Genomic DNA, 17,657 nt, shown 5'->3' on the forward strand with positions numbered 1-17,657 from the left:
GGGATTAACAAAGATTATGGTTGTCTCCAACTGATCACACACACTAAAATTTATATATCTCTAAAATGTGAATGCTTTCACATACCTTGCCTAATTCATGTGTATGTTATTAAAATTAAATTACATGGTAGAGAAGGATTTTGAGAATAAAGATGGTTTTCATATTATACATAAGTGCATAATGATGAACACAAATAGGTGAAGTTGTGTAACAAGCCCTGTATCAAAAATGACTAGCCCCCCAAAGTCTCAACCTTCATTAAATATGCAGAAGACAATAAAATTTGGTTTTAAAATTATATTTATTTTAGCCTCATGTTCTGGATATGTTGGAGGGGTTTTTTGTTTTGTCTGTAACAAATCAAAAGGCATGGTCCTGGATGATTACCATAATAAACATAATTTTCACCAAGACTAATTGGATTGCTTGCAAAACTAAGATCACTCCATAACGTGGACTCATCTGCAGCTTTTCCCCCAAGGACCCACTAAAATGTGTTGACCTAGCACTGCATTCATTTCTCTGACACTAGGCCTGAAGTACAAGATAGTATATTAGTATATTCGTCAGCCACTGATTACCTACAAATTTGGAAGTGATTTCAAATAATCTACAACTACTACCATCATAATTCCTCCCATAATTATGAGATCTGTGGTGGAGAAAAAAAAATGGAGCTTTTGAAAAAGTTATGTAAGAAAAAAATATATGCAAAGGCAACAACAGAAGGGTCATGGTAAAGGCCGATGCCTTTTCAGGGGCTCCTGACACAAAAATCTTGCATTTTTAAATTTCACAGTTACACAAACCTCTACAAATTAAATCAAGCATCCTCTTCTATAATTACTTTTGGGTAACAATTCCCATGTAATGCTTAGGTGCTTTCTCCCACCTATGTAGTTTAAATTCTCTGGTATCCTTGGGTGGGAGAGGAGTTTTTCTCCTGATTTTTCCCCTCCACCTGGAATACTTTCCTCCTATGTTTATTTATCTAGTCCATTCCCTTTATGGCACATTTCAAATGCTGCCTTTTTTCCTGAACCCTCTGGCCAGAAGTATTCTTCCCTGATACTAAATTTCAGTAGTATTTGTTCCTTATATTTTCACATTGTATATTGCAGTTAGTTGCTTGTGTAGATCTTACTCTCTTCATGAAGCTTATCTAGATAATGAGAATAATTATTTAAGTGAGTAATATGTAATATATTTAAATGAATAAAGGCATGTAATAATTTTCAAAGTAATTATAATCTCTAGGTAAAATTCATTTTTAAGTCGTGAATTTTGAAAACTAAAATGAAAATTCAGTTTTGGTTAATTTGAAAAAGGCTATGTGTTGCTACTGGTTAAATATACTTGTTCAACCAGCAAATTAGGTCCTTCCTTGCTTCTTCGATATATGATTTATCTTTAGGGTTCCAGTCTTCTCTCTGGCGATGTACAAACCCATGAGTTTGCCCAGGAAATATTTTAATTTGATAATCGACTTTGCAGTGTTCTTTCAGCTTCTGTGTTAGCAAAGTGACCTGTCATGCAAAACATTTTTATAATAATGTTATTTTAAAATTTTGCTTGTTGCCAGTTTCCAAATTGCCCATCATTCAAAACTTGCCCTAGAGTTAGAATGAATTTCTGTTACATTCAAGTTTACCTGTGGCAAAGAGGAAAATTATGACCATTTACTGTTAGGATTGCAATTATATAATCAATTTGGGTCGATATTAATGCATTAAGTAAACGGGCTATTAAAATGTTAACTTCACAGAACAAGTTTGGATTCAATGAAAGGGCCACATGTGGCCTCAGGGCTGTGGGTTTCCCTTTGGGTTAGTACTTTTCTAGAGCTATTCTCACTTTTCTATGCAAGCTTAATTCTATATTTTGAAATTGCACATAGGTTAAGACAGGGGGTGCTGTGGGTCTTCACTTGGAAAACAAACTTGTATTCATGTTCTTTTTAACACATTTGAATACCATATCTGCCATGTAACCAAAGTGTACAAAAGCAGTGTCCCTAACATCAAAAAGCATACATTCTCTTCCCCTGTTTATATTCTCACTGAGAATTTCTTGGCAGGTACACATACATACATACAAACATACATATAGTTCCTTTCTGATGGCCTGATGGAAAGGATGGGACTTTAAAGTACCAGAAAATTGAAGCTCAGTCTAATGCTTCTCAGAGAATGTCTCATCATGTAGTTGGTAAAGATAAAGATGCAAACACCCCACTTGGAGATGACCACTTACTTGCTCAAGAGGGATTACAGCATCATTCTCTGCAAAAATAAAGAGTGTAGGATTCTTCAAACTATATACATCTTCAGAATCTCTGACGATGCCTAGAAAATGTTGAAAAGAATTTTAATACATTGTGTTGATAAGTAAAATACCAACATTTGTTTTGTTACAACAAACCTAGAAAAATAATTTTGTCAGTCTCAAAGAAAGACTGGATAGTAGATAGACTAAAAGATAATAGATTTATAGGCTTCATATGCACATTATAGATTATGTAAATGTAAAAGCTGAGTCCTCAGTGTACACAATGTATCTTAGGAATAAGAGCTTTTATATATGGAATTTGTTAGTCACCATGTATACCTATGATAACCTAGCAGCCTTTAAGATTGAATAATGTCACTTCTCAGGTACCTAACAAGTACCATATGTGTCTTAGGCACTGGAATAAGCTAGTTCTTTTCTAGGTTGTAGCACTTACAATTGTTCATTGAAATGCCATATACAAATAAATTTATTTCATATAATTTTTAAAAGGAAGGAGTCTTAGAAATTTAATCTGAGCCTCTCATTTTGCAGACAAGGAAATGTGAAGCCAAAAAAAAATAAGTCATTTGTCTAATGCCACATGGAATTGGTAGCAAAACCTCACCTAGGACCTAGGTTTCTTGTTTCCACAGTAATTAATGAGTATTTTCTATTGTTTCTACTCTGAAAAGTATTAAATACCCTGTTTGTCCATACACTCAACATGTATTTATCGAGTGGTTATTCTCTGAAAGGCTATGCTAGCAAGGCTTCTTTTTGTTTTCTTAAGTCCACATTGGACCTTGTAATCCCTAAGGTTCCAGATCTAAAATTCTTTAGTTTTGTGACTCCATATTTGCACCTCTTGATTTTGTACTGTTTAAAGACTTAGCAAAATGGGGTGAAAAAAGGTTATTTTTCAAGCTTGCCACAAGGACATATTAAGATCACTATTTAAGGCATTATGTAAAATATGAGAAAGGCTTACCATAGACTGAAACTCCTGCTTTTAATTCTGGATATTTCATCATTAAATCATGTACAACAATTCCGCCCCAGCAGAATCCAACAATACCAATTCTCTGGGCATGACACTTCTCTTTCAGATATTTAAGAACAACATTGGCCTCTCTGTAACAAGTAAAAGGTATTAAGAAATAAAAATTGGCTTCACGGATACCTAGAAAGAAAATTGACTATTAATCCTACCTAATAACAACAAATTTTACATATAGCAAATTTTATTTGACCATTTTAAAAGGTATTTTTATATTGAGTCAGATTTTCCTACTACTTAAACACTAATGTTGAATTAGCAAAGCCAAAATCAAGCCATGCTGCAAGATATGTGAAAACAGGAGAAGTTAGAACAAATAATCATGAGACAGGAAATTCTTGTTTTCAGAGATCTATTACTAGTAAAGACGTATGAACCGTGAAAAGATCAGTTTTGACATACACAAGCACACATATATAAGCACATACAGACAAGACAGACACTCATTCATGCCTGAATGTATTCAGCCTTAGGTCACACCCATTCTGTTTGTAATGCCACTTTTCAAAACTTTTCATTTTTAACTGATAACTTTTTTTATTTTGCCTTCATTTCTAAATATATTCCACCCTACCTCACTATACCTAGTAAGCCATTCCTTATAACAAAATGTAAAAAAGAGAAGGAAAAAAGGCAGTTCAATCAGCTGAATCAGATAATATATGTAACATTACACATATGTATACTCCCAACCCCACCCATTCACCCACCTTGACAAAGAAGGGACAGAAGTGCATTTTCTCATCTCTTCTTAAGGGACAAAACTAGGTCATTATAATTATACAGCATTACGTTTGAGGGATTTTGTTCTTTCTATTTACAGGAGTATAGTCATGTATTACTTTTATAATGATATCCTTAACCATAATCACCATTAGTTGTTCACTATGTATGTATTAAAAGAAGGTCATTTGGAAAGTAAGCTAAACAATTATAAATGTAGGCATGCATTTTTGAGGAAGTATCTCTTTGGTAAGGCTAATTTCCCTAAGTCTTTGTAGAGCATACAAAAGTTATTCACATGGCTTCTGTAGGTAAAAGTTGTTTTTGAGTTTTCTTTCTTATTTCACTGGCCTTGGCTTAGCCCCATTCACTTTCCTTGCTTATTAGCAACTCAGCAGTACCTCAACCTCTGTTTAACAACAATCATCTTTACATATCCCAGTGTTCAATCAGGCCTCAACATATAAATGGTCTCTACATTCAACCACAATGTAAGTCCAGTAACCTTTCCACTCTGTCAGAGTCTATGTCTCCACTTATATGCATTTCCTATTTTTTCTAGAATCAATAGCTTGTTTAAACCAATGTAACTGCATGTGGTGGCCTCTCCTCTTTATTCTAATTTAGGGTTTATTTGACCTTTATTCTTAATAGCTGATATAATTGTACAAAGACGACATACTTTGAAATAATATCTATGTCAATAACCCATTATTTCTGGTCTATTCTACTCGATTAAGATAAAATCTATTTCACTTTTTATTGTCATTCAATGTTTACCCCTTCTACTACCTTTTCAATTCTTTTTGAAGAAACTATTCTTAATACACAGAAGGCCTCTTTGGTAGTCTACAAGTCTATTTCATTCTCTTATCAGGAATCATATTTCTCAAGAAGATCACTGTCCTAACCACTGCCTCCTTTCCCACTGGAGTTATCAAATATCAAAATATAAGTTGACAATTTAGAAGACACCCCCCCATCTAGCTCTTTATATAATATCTTACATTCTTGCCCCAAAAGCAGATTTTGGTGCACAAGCTGCACCAGTGGCCTATTTACTTAAAAGTTCATCATGAGACCTCTATATCAGTACTGAATACATTCTTGATGAAAGCATGTGAAGGAAAAGAGGCAGACTTTCATAGCTGGGTTTTTTTTTTATTGGGTTTCCCTGTCTCACCCAGGCTGGAAGTACAGCAGCCAGTCACAAACCCAATCCCACTATATAATGGCATGAAACCTTTGACCTATTCCATTTCCAACCTGGATAGGTTTGTCCCTTCTTGGATAGTCTTGTGACCCCCACAAACACACACACATACCAGGGGACCTCACCATATTGGGGTCAAATAATTAAAGATACCTTAGCTCAGAACTCCTAAACTCAGGGGATCTACCAGCTTTACCAAAAACAGAGATCACAGACAAATGATACCATGCCAACCATAAAACTTTCTACAGAAGATCATATCTTTACCTTCATACAGATGACGGAAGAGTATAAAGAATATAAAATCTTGTTGTACTCACTGATTTTAAGAAAACATTTAGGGGCAGAGTCAAGACAGAGTAATAGAAAATGTATCAGACCAAATCTTGAAGAGGAAATGCAGAAAAAGTCAGTGAGTTCTTTGATCAGCCCAGATTGGCATAGAAGACAGACAGAAAGGTCTGGGGACACTAAGATTGGGGTCAGGGCAAGAACATATATATTCCTGTGAACAGGAAGAGCTTGTGCACCAGAGCAAAAGGAGGTCCCGGCCTATACTAGGATGGGCACGTGGGAACACTGCAACAGAGACAGGTGCCAACTTTATCACCCAATACCAAGTTCTGGGCCATAGGTCCAGGATGGACTGAGAACGCAACCTGGAAAGGAAGTGGGGGAAAGGAAAAGGGAGACAAGGACATTTCCAAGTAAGAGACCCTGGGCTATAATCAAGAAATGAGGAAGTTCAGAAGCAAGCAGTAGAAGTTTGGCTCAGTCCCCCAGGGAGTAGAGAGGGATCTCAGTTCCAGCATCTAGTTCAGCCTATAGAAGGATAACCAGGGCAGGTATCCCCCCGCAAAAAGTGGATTCTCTCACTGAACCAGCAGAACTTCCTAGTTGGCCAACAGGGTCAGAGTCCAGCAGTAGTGTATTCTTGCTGAAACTCCAACCCAAATCTGGAACTTGAAGAACTCAGACCAGGGGGCAGCAATCAGACTTTTTTACACTTTGGGAGCATGAAAGCTTGCTGCGGGTCCCCAGCCTATCCCTGAAATCATGGAACTGTACAACACTTAATACATTCAAGGAGGAGCAATAGGGCCTACCCAGATCTTCCCTTCAGAAGTGTGACAGAGTGCCGACCTAACATCAAGTCTGAAGTCAGGAAGCGGGCTAGAAGAACTGGCAAACAAAAGAGCCCCACTGTAATGACACTGTGGTGTCAGGTCACTCAGCACATAAACTCAGAAGAAGAGAATAACTCTGATGCCTCAGGGAAAAAACACCATAGTTTGGACATGAGATAAAGCAAGAGTTTTGTGAGGTTTTTTAAGTTTTAAGAATGAAATGAGAGAGTGCTTAAAGAAAGAGTTGGAAAAGAAATGAAAGCTATGGAAGAATTAGAAAGGGATTAATAGCATAGGGAAAAGAGGTACAAAACCTTGCCCAGATAATAAATTCCCTATAAATTAGAATGGACCAAATACCAGATTAGAAGCTAATGTCTTCATGGGACAATAAAAAGTATTAAAATAAAATTTAAAAGGCTGAAAAAATAGAAGAAAATGTAAGGTATCTCAAAACAACTAACATGGAAAACAGATCAAAGTGAACAAATTTAAGAATCATTGGATTATCTGAGTGCTATCACCAAGAACAGAGCCTAGAATCCTATCTCAAGAAATCTTGAAAGAAAACTGCCCAGTTCTCTTAGAAGTAGAGGGTAAAGTGAAAATAGAGAAAATCTAGTATTCATCTCCTGAAAAAGCCCCCAAGTGAAAACTCCTAGAAATGTTAGAGCCAAAATCCAGAGCTTCACAGTCCAGCCCCTGCCCCCAGAGTGGCAGAGGTGACCGGAGCTGCAACTGCTGCCCCTGCAGCTGCTTCCAGCTCCAGGCCTACAAATCGTAGGGGTACCAAGTAACTATCCAGAGGGCATATGCAGGAATCTCTCTGCTGGCACTCAGGCAAGATTCTCTTGCTTTGCCCTGCTTGCATCTGGGTCACAGTCTTGGGTGGTGGTCCTGGGGGGGGGGGAGAGCATGGAGCACTGGTGTGGCGGAGCTTATTGAGGCTGTGGAAAGAAAGTCATCCTCACAGTTCTGGGGCAGGTTCCTGGAAAAACTCTGACAACAGCTATGCAAAACACCAGAAATTTGGGACACAGCTCTCTCCACTCTAGAAGCAGAGTTCTACTATGGCAAAGAGCTCAAAAGTCAACAAATTGGCTGTAAATGGTGGAGTAAAAGCAGGAACTAGGTATTAGATGATAAAGTTGTCAATTGGCACCTGTCTCTATTTCAGTGTTCCCATGTGCCCATTCTAGTATAGGCCTGGGACTTTCTTTTGCCCTGGTGCACAGCCTCTCCCTGGACACAGGAAAATATGGACATTCAATGAAATAGAAGACTTTCAAGCATTCTTGATGATAAGAGCAGAGCTGAACAGAAAACTTGACTTTCAAATACAAGAAGCAAGAGAAACATGAGAAGCTAAACAAGAAAAAGAAATCATAGGAACTTATTAAAGATGGAATTATTTACATTCCTATGTGGAAAAATGATCATTGTAACTCATGAGACTTTTTTCAGCATGAGAATAGGGAAGGGAATATATGTGTGTGTATGTGTGTATATATGTATATGTATGTATGTATAGGAGGGTGTGTATATGTGTACACATGTATACATAGATAGAAGGCATAGGATGAGTTGAATATGAAGGGATAATATCTAAAAAATCAAATTAAGAGGTGAGAGAGGAATATATTGGGAGAAAGAGAAAAGGAGAGAGAATCATGTAAATTATCTCACATAAAAGTGGCAAGAGAAAACTGTTACAATGGAGCAGGAAGGTGAAAGGGAATGAGTCAACCTCACTCTCATTGGATTTGGTTTAAGGAGGGAATAACAAACACACTCAATTGGGTGTCTTACCCTACAGGAAAGTAGGGGAGAAGGGGATAAGAGAGGGGATGATAGAAGGGAGGGCAGATTGAGGGAGAGGGTAGTTAGAAGCAAACACTTTTGAAAAGGAACAGGGTGGAGCCGAGATGGCAGAGTAAAAGCAGGAACTTGACTGAGCTCCCCCTCCAACCACCTCCAATACCTGTCGAATATGACTCTAAACAAATTTTAGACCTACAGAACTCACAAAGTGACAGAGAGAAACAAATCTCCCACTGCAGGCAGGCTGGAAAGCCAACAGGAAGGGTCTGTCACACTGGGCTGGGGGTTGAGCCCATGTGAACCACATTGGCCCTGACCAGCAGCCCAGATCAACCAGAGCAGACTTTAGGAGAGTGAATCACCAGCAGCTATGGCAGTTTCCAGACTTCTCAACCCATAAATGCCAAAGAAAAAGTAAAAGGTCAGTGGGGAACTCTGTTGGAACTGGGAGACAGAAGAGAGCAGTCCAGCCCCTACCCCCTGGGAAAAAGGTGGAGAAGACAAAGCAGCTGCAGCTGCTGTTGTGTGACTGCCTCCAGAGGTCCTTGCCTGCAGATCATACAGGGACCAAGCGACCATTCAGAGGGTAATTGCTCTTGCTTTGACCTGCTTAGATCTGGGTTGCAGTTTTGGGTGATTGTCCTAGGTGTGTGGCCAGTGTGCCAGAGCTTGTGGTGGCTGTAGAGAGGGCACCCTCCTCATAGCTCTGGCAACTGTGAAAACCCCAGCAATTTGGGACACAGCTATTTCCACTCTGGAAGCAGAATTCTACCATGGCAAAGAGCTCAAAAGTCAAGTAATTGTCTGGCAAGACGAGCAAGCAGAGAAAACACAATTAGACCATAGAATACTTTTTTGAGGACAAAAAGGATCAAAACATAGAACCAGAAGAAGACAACAAAGTCAAAACTCCCGCGTCAAAAGCTTCCAAGAAAAATATGAACTGGTTACAGGCCATGGAGGAGCTCAAGAAGGATTTTGAAAATCAAGTAAGAGAAATAGAGGAAAAATTGGAAAGAGAAATGAGAATGATGCAAGAAAATCATGAAAAGAGAGTCAACAGCCTGCTAAAGGAGGCCCCCAAAAATACTGAAGAAAATAACACCTTAAAAAATAGACTAACTCAAATGGCAAAAGAGGCCCAAAAAGCCAGTAGGGAGAAGAATGCCTTAAAAAGTCAAATTTGCCAGATGGAAAAGGAATTTCAAAAACTCACTGAAGAGAAAAATTCCTTTAAAATTAGATTGGAGCAAATGGAAACTAATGACTTTATGAGAAATCAAGATACAATAAAACAGATTCAAACAAATGAAAAAATAGAAGACAATGTGAAATATCTCATTGGAAAAGGAACAGGGTCAAAGTAGAAAATAGAATAAGTGGGGGGCAGGATAGGATGGTGGAAAATATAATTAGTCTTTCACTATATAACTACTATGGAAACATTTTGCATAACTACACATGTACAACCTATATTGAATTGCATGTCCTCCCAGTGGGGATGGGTGAGGAGGGAAGAAGAGAAAGAATCTGGAAATCAAAGTTTTAAAAACAAATGTCAAAATTCAGAGCTTCCACCTCAAAGAAAAAATAGTGCAGGAATCCAGGAAGAAACAATTCAAGTACAAAGGAGCCACAGTCAGGAACACACATAATTTAGCAGCTATAAAGGAGCAGAGAATATGAAATAGAATATTACAAATGTCAAAAGATTTGAGCTTACAAGTGAGAATAAACTTATCTAGCAAAATGGAATATAATGTTGCAGGGTAGAAATGGACTTTAATGAAATAGCAGACTTTTCAACCATTCCTGAGGTTTTAAATGGGGAGAGATATAGTCTCAAAGGGTGTTTGACAGTGTTGAAAATGTTCTGTATGGAGCGGCTAGGTGGTGCAGTGAATAGAGCACTGGCCCTGGAGTCAGGAGGACCTGAGTTCAAATCTGGCCTCAGACACTTGACACAATTACTAGCTGTGTGACTTTGGGCAAGTCACTTAACCCCAATTGCCCCCCAAAAAGCAAAAAAAAAATGCTCTGTATAAGACACAAACAAAAGAAAAATCCCCCAAATTAAATGCAGTAGTCTCAATCCATAGTAAATCTTTCTTGTGTTTTATATAATGCTTTAAACAATGATCTTAATGTAAATAATATCACCAAAAATGAGTAAGAAGTCTTGTTTTCAAACTACAAAGAGTCTTAAATACAACAAAAAATCAATTTGTGTAAAAGTGGAATTACAAAATCAAATAATTTTTGAGTTGGAACCTTAGAAATTACAAGATCTAAAGCAAAATGGACCTGCTTAAGAAAACTGAAAAATGGAGATTTGACAGTACAGTGCCTTTTGGAAAATAACCACTTAAACAAGGTGAAGTCCCACAAGGTAAAGTTCCTATTTACAAATAACATCACGCTAACTTTATCTATCAAGCCCCACAACTGTACAAGATACCTCCTCTATTTTCTTTTTAAAATTTTGTTTTAATCAGTCAAAATCTACCTTCTCACCTTCCTGTTCCCTACCTTCCTCCTACCCCCAATTGAGAATACATGAAAAGCAAAACCAATTACAACCATTCGTAGTCAATTAAAAAAATTTCTACATAGGCCATATCTAAAAAAGTATTTGTTTCATTTTACACTCTTGTGGCCTTCACCTCTCTATCAGGAGTGAATAGTATGTTTCCTCATTAGTCCTCTGGAATCATCATTGTTCAATAGAACTGTGCTGATAAGAGATCAGCACAATAGTATTTCTTTCTTTTTATATGCTATAATTTGTTCATCCATTTCCTAATTTATGGGATCCCCTCAGAATCCCTTCCTTTGCCACCTCAAACATCTATATTTTTGTGAATCCTTAGGGTTTTTCCCCTTAGGATTAATTCCTCCTTTAATCTACCTCCCTCTAGAGTTCCCTCCTCCTTTCTCCCTTTTCCCTATTTCCCTGTTGAGATAGATTTTTTATATATACATATATATATATATAATCTCTGTGTGTATGTGTGTGCATGTGTGTGTTAGCACCTTGACTATGTGAGATGATTTTCCCTAACTTTTTTGTCATGCCGGCTTCCTTCTTCCTCTATACCCCACCCAGGACCTTCTTATTCAGTAACTCTACCCCTATGTTCAAATCTGTAACATCATAGTAGGTGACAAACCTGCCAGTTGGCATGTATCCCAATTGCAGTGACCCAGTTTTCATCTGGGGTTTCTTGATATGGGTCCACAAACTCCAGTCTCCACCTGGGCTCTAGAGTGCTCCACAAGATGTTCTCCTGGCCCAATTCCAACTCCAGTGTCCACAGATCTCACTGTTTGCCTCCTTTTGTCAAGTTAGAATGGACATATGACTCACTGTGACTTTCTAGATTTTTTTTATCAGGATTTGGTCTGATGCGTTTTCTAGATATTTTTATAGGAGTTTATGGAGGAGAATTCAGCCATACTGGTTCCTAACACTTGTCCATCTTGACTTATCCCTTTGATACCTCCCCTATTAAATCCGCAGTAACTTGAAAGAAATGGATCTATCCATATTGAAAAAACAAATGTTTTTCCATTTTCCATTCAGAGTTTTGAATAGATGAGATTGCAAACATGCAACTATATGTGTAGCCAGTAAAATTAGTCCACAAATAGATGTCTTGGTTAAGCATTGCTGCTGGATAGTAACTTGGGATCAGAAACAAACAGAGCAAGACAATCAGTCTTATTTAAATTTGGTAAATTTCTCAGGGATTAAGGGCACTGCACTGTGAAATCCCATCTCTTTAACATCAATATTTCCTGAGTGAAACCACATGATTTTCAATCAAAGAACATGCACATACAAACACACACACTCATGAACACATGCACACGCACACACAATCATAGAAAAATTAAAATTACAAATAACCCAAAGGGCAATTGAAAGATTCATGATGGAAATTTTCAGGATGTAGGGGCTACTAACAATGTCTTTTATGTGAGACGTTGCATAAAAGACATAATCAAAGACAAATATAGCTAGGAAAGAGATAGACGGGACAAGGGAAACAACAGCTGTGCAGCCAGAGCAGTCTAGTGGTACTCTCAAGAAAATACAAGAACAAAAGGAAGGCTTCCAGCTCATTGGATGACATTTTCAGGGAGATTTTATAGAGAAATATGGGCAAGAATCACACATGAAAATGTATGTAGGAATTGCAAACAATCATTGTAAAAAAAAAAAAGTATAAAACAACCTGATTATATCATGGTTCCTGCAAAGTAAGGTAGCTGAGATACTGTATGTTTTCAAGGAAAAAAAATAGAAAGAAACTATATTGTTTTCCTTTTAAACAATATAAAATATATTTAAATAGATATAACAAAACACTGTTTTAACAAATATGCCACAACTTCCTGACAGACTTAATTATTAGCAATTAGGCAAAGTGGAAAAAATTAGTAAACTCAAACTATGAACACTGATGGTTTTAAGGAAAAGCAGGTTTTATTAAAGAGGAATGAGGAGATAGATGGAAATTTCTGTGGAAACTAGGAAAGGAACATCGAAGGCCATTCAAAAATGTCAGAGGTTGCCAGCACTAGTTTTTATTAGGTGTAACTTCCTTCTGAAATTTTGTTTCTCATTTTCTTTGACATGGGTATATCAGTGAAACTGCCCCTTATAATCATTATAAAGAACATAATTTGGTTCCATAAAGGGAACAGATTAGCATTGTTTTCACTTAGAAGGAAATAAACTTCCCAAAGTTCCAAAATAATTTTTCTTTCACTTTGCCTTAGTATCATGGTTTCTTACAATGTTGTTTCCTCTATTCAGTCCCTGTAAGTATCAAGTTAAGTCTCAGGTCTAAAGCATATGGAATCAATGCACAAATACCTAGACCTCAGTTCTATGCTCCCATGATTACTGTTTAATTTTCCAACTATATAAGTACACACTAATAGAAGTGGAGTCGGAGGGTGGTAATGGAAAAACTTTGACCTTTAGACAGGAGCTCATTGGGAGTGATGGAAAGGTGGTTAAAAAAACCTCAGCCTTCAGCAGAGGCATCACTTTTGTATTCTCAGAAGGGTTGAGGAGCATACTACCCTACCCACTGATGAGAATGGGAGAGTGTGGAGGCAGGGTTTTGAGGACAGGGGAAGGTCAGTGTTTTTGTTAAGGAGTGCGCCTAGATGGTCAATCAGTCAACTAACTGACCACCAGCATGAAATATAGGCTAGATATAAGATTAAGAAAAGAAGAAAGACCCTGAGGTCCTACCATGTTTCCCCGATAATAAGACCTCTCCCGAAAATAAGCCCTATTGAGATTGCTACTGTAGTGAAGGTGATCCCCTGCGCTACATGCTACATTACGGTACCCTCTGTATGCACCGTCCCCCCCGCCCCTCCGTGAAACGCATGCTGCGCTCCGAGCTGCATCCAATCAGAGCTGCAGCAGTGAGCGCATCATCCTGTTCTTCCCCAGTGATTTGCTTATTGAATAAAGGTACATTTTTTTGTTCACATTTACCTGTTTATTAAAATTGCTGTCAATGTTCATTAAAATAAGCCCTCCCCTGAAAATAAGCCCTCTGGTGTTTTTCTGTCCAAAAAAAATAATAAGACTGTCTTATTATCGGGGAAACACGGTACTAGAAAGAGAGAGTGGGGTATCAGCTTGGTTAGCCTTTCCTATGTAAGAGATGTTTGTAGATTACATTCTGCTTACATTGCAATATTGCTTGCTGTGTAGTGGCCCATCTGGCTGTATTCCTAGTCTTCATCATGGTCTCCAGGAATTTATCATCCTGTAAGATCACATCAATCCTGAGACTCACATATCATAAATACTCCTTCCCTCTGATTGGAAAACTGGAAGGAGGGTAAACATTAGAGAACTCCTTCTAGATTCTCTTTCTAAGGAGGGCCAAATTATAGGGCCCGCCCATTTGCACTCCTCTGACCTTTATCATGCCTCAGGCCAGCTACCTCCCTTTCCTTCTTCCCCTCCCTCCCTTCTCCTTTTCCTACCTCCCTATTTTCAGCTTCTTTTTATGTGTTATCTTTCCCATTAGATTATAAGCTTCTTGAGGATGGGGACTGGTTTGCCTTTCTTTGTATTTCAAATTTCTTTGTATTTGTATTAGCAGTAGGTGTTTAATAAATGTTTATTGTCTGATTAACTAACCAAAAGTGAGTTGATGACAGGAAATAAATAGAGCCCATTTTAAAGCAAAACAAAAGCATTCCTTCTTCACTGTCTATTGCCTTTTATCAATCCTTAGAGAAAGTGAACCAAATGAATTTAATTATCAGAACTAAGTGAACTATTGAATATTGCATTGTAAGAATGTAATACCAGTAATAAGTAACAGGAACTTCAAAGGGGGACAAAAATGGTCAGTACAACCCAAGGACAGAAATACCTAATATTAGAGACACTTAACATAAAGCCTCTTTTTTTCATCTCTTTATGTGAAGAGAAACTATGGAGATTTGTGGCAAGTGGCAACAACAGCGGGAATTGTGAGTGCCCTTTCTACTATTTAATAAACTGTTCCAACAACCTCTTTTTTTTCTCTTTCCATATCAAACTCTCAGAAGCTGTGATTTCATTGGTCCACATATTACACTGATGCTGATATCAAACATTTTTATGACTGACTGAGTCTGAAGTCTTTTTAGCACGGTACTTCCTGTCAGAAATCTAATTGTTGCTGATTTAACCTTCAAGAACCCAAAGTGACCTTTACACTATGATGTGTCATGGAACATATTCCTTATATTTGTATCTTCCCTCTTCCCTAAAAGTAATTGCATCTTGAAACAGAATTAGGAGGGGCTTATAATTCAGATGAGTTGTAAGAGACAAAATCTGATTTATATCCCTGTGCCATTGTACCCTCAGCAGGTGGAGGTGGGTGACCCTAGGAAATAAATCACCACTTGTCCCCATATGTGGCCTCTCCCAGATCAAGGCTCAGTACCGTCTTGGAGCTCATCACTGACACTCACTGTTCATTCCATTCTTCTCTTATATGCACTTAGCGAAACAATATGTCATACTCTCTACAATCCATAATTCATCATTTTTTTTAACTCGTCAGACTTTCCAGGACTCAGTGCCTTCTCTCACTCTTTCCAGGCTTCTTCCATCATACCTCTCTCCGTGCTTCCTTGGTCATGTCAAAATTTGGTCATGTCTCAACAAAAAGTGCTAGGTCTCTGGCTATGCTTCTTCTCTCATCACTCCAGGCTAGTCTATCAACTTCCCAGCTATCCACAGCAGCCCTAACACTACTTCCTTCAGCTATTAAATAGACCCAGGAAATGGAGGGCAGCAGCTCAGCCCTGCAAGCCTTGAGTTCACTGCTGCTTCTCTTCTCCTGATCAGGGGCTCCATGTCGGTGTCCCCTCTGGCATGAGTGGGTTCACTCAACAAGGACATTCAATTCAACTCAAAGACTAAGTATCTACTGTGTGCTGGGCACTAGAGATGTAAAAAATGAAAGGGCCCTCCTGTTAAAACCATACTAATTAGGGAATAAAATGATCACATACTTATCAGTATTTCTAGAATTTCTTGTTTTCAGCCATTCCGGGAAGGTAGACCAGTCATCGGTTGGGTGCCAAGGTTGTTTCCCTACAAAGAAGTCTGGGCATATTGCTCTATGAAATAGAAAAGTTAATTCACCTTCAGTATTTCAGCCTGTTATCCAACATACTCATAATTCTTAGTTTGTTGATAGGCTATACAAGAAAAAAAGTGTGACCAAGACACCCTACTGTACCTGGGACGCTTTCCTAGGCAGAGTTTTTGGTATAAAGAAAAGAAAAATAAATGGGCATGAGGATAAAATTCTTTTCCCAGCAAAATAACATACTGGTGCCAGGTCAGAAAATCCTTTGATTCTTCAATAATAAGTACACAGCTTGTAGCAGACAATATTATACAAATCTATTCAAAAATTATTTTAAATACTATACAAAAAACTACTAGATAATATATGAAGTAGTGTGGCTCAGTAAATAGGGAGCTAGACTTGGAGTCAGAAAAACCTCTATTCAAGTTCTTCCTTGGACACATGCTGATTTGGGGATCCTGGACAAATCTCAGTGGCCCAGGAAACTCTTTAAGATAAGTTGCAGAAAAAGTGCCAACCCACATTGGTAGTACCAATAGAATTCCCTCTACTAAAAAAATCGCAAGTCAGGTCTGAGACAAAAGAAAAAAAAAAAGTGGGGAGGCTCTAGTTGGCCCCTTTGGGAACTGTCCACCCCAGCAGATCTGGGCATCTCCTGGTCTTACTCACTCACTGGCTCTGCATGCTTATTTACCTAAAGTAACTCCCTGGGGCAGACAAGTCATATTAATTGGGAGACCATGAAGTTTTCTTTGCCTTTACCCTATGTAATGTTTGCTCACTGTGGGTATTTTCTGGCCAAATAGATATTTGCCAAGGTAGATTATTAAAAGGTCAACTCAGTTCAGACCAGTCACTTTCTCTTCATTGCTCAACATCAGAGGACAATAAAATAAACCTTTAACTCAAGGACCACTTTTTCTTTTCTTTTAAATGATAAATAGGTAAGGAAAAGAAGCAAATTTTACTCCAACACAGTGGACAAACTAATATCTACATTTTTATGATGATATGACTTCTTTAGTTTAAAGCTTACAACAGATTGATATAGAAAAAAAAATTCACATTTTAGAATCAGGAATGACCTTAGAGATCATCCAGTCTAAAAGGTTCTTAACCTATGATCTGTGAACCTAAAGAAAAAAATGTATAACTTATTTCAGTGTAATTGGTTTCCTTTACATTTGTTTTATTTTATGCATTTAGCCCTGATCTAGTTCATCCTCCTACTGATTCAGAAATTCTCCTACACAACAGGGGAACTCATAAGGGGAAAGGCCAACTAAGCTGTGTTGTTGCTTTGTGGTTTTTTTTTTTTTAAGAATTTTTATTTTTTTGTTGGTTTTTTTTTTTGAGGGGGAAAGGCAGGGCAATTGGGGTTAAGTGACTTGCCCAAGGTAACATAACACAGCTACTAAGTGTTGAGTGTCTGAGGCCAAATTTGACCTCAGGTCTTCCTGACTCCAGGGCTGGTGCTCTATTCACAGTACCACTTAGCAGCCCCTTAAAAATATTTTTATTTCATTTTTTCTTAACTACAAATAAAAATAAATTTTTACATTTTTAAAAAATAATTTTTAATTGGGCATTCCTGCCTTTCCTCCCTGTCATTCCCCCTCCTTGAGAAGGCAAGCAATTTGATCTAGATTACATATGTACAGTTATGTAAAACATATTTCTATATTAGCCATGTTGCAAAAGAAAACACAGAAAGGAAGAAAGAAAGAAAGGAAGGAAGAAAGAAAGAAAGGAAGGAAGAAAGAAAGGAAGGAAGGAAGGAAGGAAGGAAGGAAGGAAGGAAGGAAGGAAG

General features: G+C 37.8%; 1 protein-coding gene across 1 annotated transcript in view; it reads right to left on the reverse strand.

Annotated features, from left to right (window-relative positions):
- Positions 1 to 283: 283 nt before the first annotated feature.
- CMBL (carboxymethylenebutenolidase homolog) overlaps positions 284 to 17,657 on the reverse strand; it is a 22,218-nt gene continuing 4,844 nt past the window's right edge. The window contains exons 3-6 of the mRNA XM_069077104.1: positions 15,765 to 15,872; positions 3,261 to 3,403; positions 2,255 to 2,346; positions 284 to 1,527 (exon numbers count right to left, since the gene is read on the reverse strand). Of these exons, the coding sequence (XP_068933205.1) occupies positions 1,348 to 1,527; positions 2,255 to 2,346; positions 3,261 to 3,403; positions 15,765 to 15,872 (523 nt within the window). The 3' untranslated portion in view covers positions 284 to 1,347. The remainder of the gene's footprint in view (positions 1,528 to 2,254; positions 2,347 to 3,260; positions 3,404 to 15,764; positions 15,873 to 17,657) is intronic.

This window comes from Petaurus breviceps, unplaced genomic scaffold, assembly GCF_028583685.1.
Source record: "Petaurus breviceps papuanus isolate PSGF00001 unplaced genomic scaffold, PetGlider_PUasm1.0 151, whole genome shotgun sequence".
Classification (NCBI taxonomy): domain Eukaryota; kingdom Metazoa; phylum Chordata; class Mammalia; order Diprotodontia; family Petauridae; genus Petaurus; species Petaurus breviceps.